At 48.0% G+C, this 6,184-nt stretch overlaps 1 protein-coding gene across 1 annotated transcript; it reads left to right on the top strand.

Moving 5' to 3' along the window:
• Positions 1-2,245: 2,245 nt before the first annotated feature.
• Positions 2,246-3,760, top strand: LOC124663602. Its single transcript, XM_047201284.1, has 2 exons — positions 2,246-3,330; positions 3,468-3,760. The coding sequence occupies exons 1-2, from the start codon at positions 2,246-2,248 to the stop codon at positions 3,496-3,498; spliced, it is 1,116 nt and encodes a 371-aa protein (XP_047057240.1). The 3' UTR covers positions 3,499-3,760.
• The last annotated feature ends 2,424 nt before the right edge of the window (positions 3,761-6,184 follow it).

Below are 6,184 nucleotides of genomic sequence, written 5' to 3'. Positions count from 1 at the left end.
TGCACAACCAAGGAGGAAGGTTGTAGATGCATAGAGTCACGGGCCGGGTACTATGGCTGGAGCTCTGCTCGCCAAAAGGATTCATGCCATCCGTACTTAGACCAAATCTTATGTTCCTTGCGTCAGCTGCAAAATCTTTGAACTCTCTGTCGATCTTTCTCCATTGCGTTCCATCCGCGGGGTGTCTCAACTCCCCGTCCGACTTACGGTCCTCTTTGTGCCATCGCAACAACTTGGCATGCTCTTTGTTCTTGAACGAGACGTTTCAACCGTGGTATTATAGGAGCATACCACATCACCTTGGCGGGAACCCTCTTCCTGGGTTTTCGGCCCTCAACATCGTCACCGGGGTCATCGCCTCGATCTTATAACGCAATGCGGTGCATACCGGGCATTCATTCAAATTCTCGTATTCACCGCGGTACGAGGATGCGATCGTTGATGCATGCATGTATCTTCGAACCTCTAAACCTAGAGGGCGAGACAACCTTCTTTGCTTCGTACGTAGTGGCGGGCAACTCGTTATTCTTTGGAAACATATTCTTCAACATTTTCAGCAAGTTTTCAAATGCCGAGTCAGCTACACCTGCCTGTGCCTTCCATCTCAACAAATCCAGTGTGCAGCCCAGCTTTTTCAGACCATCATCGCATCCGGGGTACAGCGCCTTCCTGTGATCCTCTAACATGCGATCCAAATTCTCCCTCTCTTTTTCAGTTTCGCAGCGTCTCCGTGCATCAGCAATGGTCCGACCAAGATCATCAACGGGATCATCACGTGCCTCTTCTTCACCTTCCCCTTCAACTTCAGCATCCTCCATGAAAGTATCACCGAAATGAGAAAGATAGCTTTCATCATTGAAATCATCCCCTTCTTCATCTTCTTCCATTATAACCCCTCTTTCTCCATGCTTGGTCCAACAATTATAGCTTGGCATGAAACCGTGCCGAAGCAGGTGCATGTGAACATCTCTTGAGGAAGAGTAACCCTTCGATTCTTACACTTAACACATGGACAGATAACAAAACCCCCAGCTTGTTCGCATTAGCCACTACGAGGAAATCTTTCAAACCCGTACTGAACTCGCCGGAGAGTCGGTTACCGTACATCCATTGCCGATTCATCTGCATTATTATAATATAAAATATATAATTAACCATCATGCATTTGTTAAACTAACTAGCTACAAACAATATAAATTAAACAATGAACTACACACACATGCATATTTTATCAATGACACATCAAAGGTTCAAGTTGCTAACCGCGATCGAGGAGGAAAAAATAAATGAGAAAGCTCAAGTGTGACTCCAACACTTCATATCATGTTTGTTTCATGCTCTTGGGGCATTTCATCAAACACCTTATGTGCATAAGAGGAACCAAAAGCAAACCTAACACTCACTTGTGAAGTTTGTGAAGAGAATGGCTCCAAATGGCTAAGTGTTGGCTGTCTGGATGGGTATATATAGGGGAGGGGCTTTAGTCCCGGTTGGCCTGGCCAACCGCGACTAAAGCCTTCGGGCACTTTAGTCGCGGTTGGGCTGGCCAACCGCGACTACAGACTCCACGTGCACCGGCTGGCCACCGTGCGCCCGGGCCCGGAGCGCTTTGGTCGCGGTTCGCCACACGAACCGCGACTAAAGACCCCATTAGTCGCGGTTCCTTTACCTTCGCGACTTATGGGGCTTTCCGGAAGCCTGTTTTTCCACCAGTGTATTTTTCTAAATTAACAAAACTTGTAGAAATGAGACACGGAGACCACGATTCAAGACATTTGACGGCGTTGTATATTTACGTATTTCAGGGAGGCATATCAACTGGGAACGCTTGAATTTCGAAAATTGGCAGAAACGGAAGGCGTATTAAGCGGATAGGAGGATCGTGGGAAGGTGATCGTGGATCTTCCGGCCGGAATTGCGCGCCTGCCCAACGTACGTGCATCAACGGCCATCTCCTCCTCCTTAATTACCCCATATTTTCTCCATCGGGGACGCACCGCAACAAACGCGCCCTTCTCCTTCAACCACCACGCCGCCGTCCACCACCCTTCGCAACCAGATCAAGATGAGGCCACCTCGCCGTCACTCTTCCCGGCACAACAATAGTACCACGCCGCCGCCTACTACCTCCGCTCCACGTCGTAGCCCTCGCCTGCATCGCCAGGACGCCACCACGCAGCCACCCACCGTCGCATTGCCTCCACGCCGTAGCCCTCGCCTTGCTGCCCGCAAGAACTCGCCGGAGATGCTGGCCGAGTTCCCGTACCTGCCGGAGGAACTCGTCGACAACATTCTAGTTCGCATCCGGCCGGATGATCCCGCCGGCCTTGCCAAGGCTTGCCTTGGCAGCAAATACTGGTGCCGGCACATCTGCAGCGACAAGTTCCTCAGCCGCAACCGCAAGTTGCATCCGACAGCTGCGTCGCTTGGCTTCCTGGTAGCCACCGAGGCGCGGAGAAAGTCCACCATCTTCGTCCCCACCTCCACCTTCCATCTGGAGCCTAGTTCCATCCCGCGCCGGTACAGGGTCCTCGACGTATGCCACGGCCGCGTCCTCTTCTACACCATCTCCAAGGACGGCGAGTCCTCCCTCTTCGTCTGGGACCCCATCACGAAGGAGGAGCATGCAGTACGCATGCCACTGGACGATCCGGTGGAGGAAGAGTGGAACGCAGCTCTGCTCTGTGGTGATGACCGCTGCGACGAGCTTAGGTGCCATGACCACGAGTCCATGGTGGTTCTCGTGGGCACCTACCAGGAGAAGATGGTAACCTTCGGCGGCCTCTACTCAAGGGAGCTAGGTAAATGGAACCATGGGGACGACGATGACGACATGGAGGATAAACCAGCAGAAATTGAGCATCAAGATGCCGTCGTGGACACGGGGCCTAGCGTTGTCTTGGATGGTAAGGCCTATTTTCCTTGCAAGCTGGGAAGAAAGATCGTTGAGTACGACTATGGTGCCGACGAAATCGACTTGGTTGATGCTCCTATGTTTGCCTACCGGCGGATCCCGACTACCATGCTAATGACGGCCAGAGACGGCGTCCTTGGATTCGCATGCGTGACCCGGTCTAAGCTCAATCTGTGGTCGAGGGAGGCCACCGGTCCCGGTGGAGCTTTGGCATGGGAGCTGTACAAAGTCTTGGACCTCACCAAGATGTCCGGGATTCCTCGCCTTATTGGCTCCAATGATGATTTCATTTGGGCCAAGACAGGTGCCGAGGTACATGCTGTTAACCGCGAGTCGGGCGAGTTTGCAACGGTGTCCAAAATTACTAAGATCATCAAAGCCATCCCCTACGCGGCCTTCTGGACTCCATCTTGCAGGTAATACAAAGCTCGTGCCTATCTACCATCCGTGTACAGGTTTTGGAGTTATGCTTAGTCCTATGTCTCTTTTATACTACCAATTGTACAAGTGTAGTAGTTACCAACTGTATCTAACCTTGACATGTACGTTGCAGGAGCATCGGTCCGATGGTCACACCGCCATGAGGAGGACACCATGATCAATCAGTTTAACAGAGGCTGATGCTGCTTCAAGGGCAAAACTTCGCTGATGCTTCCGACTGTGATCATGTTCTTTACTTCGACGAGTGAAATAATCGCTGCCTAGTTTAGTTTTATTTCGATATCCTGAACAATTGGTTGTCTCTTTTTAATTTCTATAAGAGGCATGTAGCCTCAAATTTGTGTGTTTGGTTTACAACATTTCCGTGTCGTACTTTGTCTAATGCATGCTTTATTTCGTGTTTTACATATTCCTTCTTGGCCCGCAGTACCCTACAGCCAAACCTGCCGAGCACATATATAGGTCATAACCTGCCATTCGTGCACGGGTGATGGGTTAATTGCTGAGACATTACCTTCCAAGCTCACGGGTCACGGCTGAAGAGCATCCCGTAAATATAGGCTGTAGCTCCTAGAGGAAGATACTGCAACCCGGAACAAATCCTAGCTCTCAGCAATGGAACTAGGGGGCATACCTTTGTATGAGAGAGAGAGAGTACGACATCACTCTGTGTGTCATTGTAGCACCAACTCGTTCTCAGACCCATAAACTATCGCAATATGAGAAGCTCAAAAAAAGCCTTAGAATTAAACCTGGAGCTGTACGTGTGCAGCATGCTATCGTGAAAAAGAAAATCAAATGGAAGCTCCTAACTGCGTACTTTTATTATCGAGCAGCTAGTTCTCACCTTTCTAGACATTTTTTCATAAAAAAAATGTATTAATACTAAGATGACAGCTTGGACAGGTGGACAGCTCGACGCGAACCCACTTGCACACCAAAATGACTTGTTTTTCAATAAAGAAAATGTATTAATACTAAGATGATACTCTGTAACACATAATGTCTAGAGCAAATCTGAACATAAAAATGCACATAGCCAAAAATAGAAAAAGGCAAAGAAGAAGATGATGATGATGAAAAAGAAGAATAAAAAGGAAAACAAGATCCCGCCAAAGCGAGTGTCGTGTAACCCTAGTGGTGAAGGCACCTAAGCTCTGAAAAGATTGTCCAAAACGACGTCCTAGGTTTTCACCCTAGAAAAGGCCCAATCTCCAGACAATGCCTTTAGCAAGAAAGCGACTAGTAAGCCGTCATTGCCAAGTACAACTACGAAAGTTCAGGCTTAGCGTTTTCACCCCGAAAACTGAGACTGCCAAGAACGAAGTCTACTATGTCCCTAGGAACAGGAGTATACCAGTATTTCAATTAGTGCATCAGACTCGATATGCATTTTGGACATATCCCAGGCAGCTAAAGGAGGTTGAATGGGTAGCCAAAGGTTCCAAGACCCGCAGCATATGGCCACCACAAGTCAGCAAGTGGTGATTGTTTTTCTTCAGAATTGAGGTTCTTTTTCAGTCAGCAATGAAACAAGTGCCGGTGGTCTTTTTGTTTGTTTTCCCCTTCTTCGGCTACCTCAGCCGATGTTGTATCAAGAACATTGTACCCCCTTTTTTCTATCTTAATGGAGTTCGGCAGGCGCTTCGTTCGAACATTGCTACTACGTCACAGCAGTACTACCCGTCGATTGAAACTATTGCTTTTCTCCATAGGCCCATCAGAATCTGACATAATTACATAACATCAGTCTTGTAAGCACATTGTTTCATAACGAATTGTAAAGGGAGAGGCTATCGATTCAGTGTATAAAGCCATAATATGTTCTTGATTCAGTTTACAATGCCATCTATGCAGAACTCTGAATATGTTTTTGATTCAGTTTGCAATGCCATCTATTCTGAACTCTAAATATGTTCTTGATTCGGTTTACGATGCCATCTATGTTGAACTCTAAATATGTCGTTGACTCAGTTTGCAACGCAAGCTATGTTATACTCTGGATATGCTCTTGATCAGTTTACATTTTACAATGCCATCTATGATGAACTATGAACCTGTTCTTGATTCAGTTTACAATGCAAGCTATGTTAAACTTCGAATGTGTCCTTGATCAGTTTACAATGCCATCTATGCTGAAGCCTAAAAAAGAACTCTGCTGAACTCTGGAAAGGGACAAGTTGTTGAAGATTCAGGAAGCGATGAAGCAAGTGCAGTGTGAGTCTGAATTCGAGGTGGAATCCGGGCAATAGTGCACTAGTAATTATACCATCAGGAGTAGTGGAAAGAAATGTATGTGCCTACTAGTTTGAGTCCCGGAGAGACACTACGGTTATCTGGTGATATTTCATTCTGTTTTAAACATAAGGCTCGAAAGCCCGACTTTGAATTAACAAAGCCATCAACCGGCCAGACGTACAACGGTAGCAACAACAGATAAGAAAAAATAGCGAAATGCTGGGGTTACCAGCTTACGATACACCAAAAGGAGCAACAAAGAAGAAGAAGAGAAACAAGCTACAAAACACTAGCTAACTAGGCAGAGAGCTTGATTCCATCGATGGAAGCGTCGTCTTCTGTTGCAAGGGCACGGCGCCGAGAACTGCCCAGAACTAACAGATCTCCCATGCTTGCAAAGCGCACCCATGACCGTCGAGCGTGGTTATCTTCCTGTCTCGAGATACTAAAGAGGGAGGGCTTGATGGAGACGCCTCCAAGGAGGAGAGCGGCGCCCAAGGGCGTCGCCGTCACCCGCACCGGCCGAGGCCTTGCCGGGCTTTCGCCCTAGCCCAACCACCATCCCTCAAGATGCAGCCTTGACACTTATCC

The sequence above is a fragment of the Lolium rigidum genome, chromosome 6, assembly GCF_022539505.1.
Source record: "Lolium rigidum isolate FL_2022 chromosome 6, APGP_CSIRO_Lrig_0.1, whole genome shotgun sequence".
Taxonomy (NCBI): domain Eukaryota; kingdom Viridiplantae; phylum Streptophyta; class Magnoliopsida; order Poales; family Poaceae; genus Lolium; species Lolium rigidum.
The sequence above is the reverse complement of the archived record's forward strand: the minus strand, read 5'-3'. Positions and strand labels throughout refer to the sequence as shown.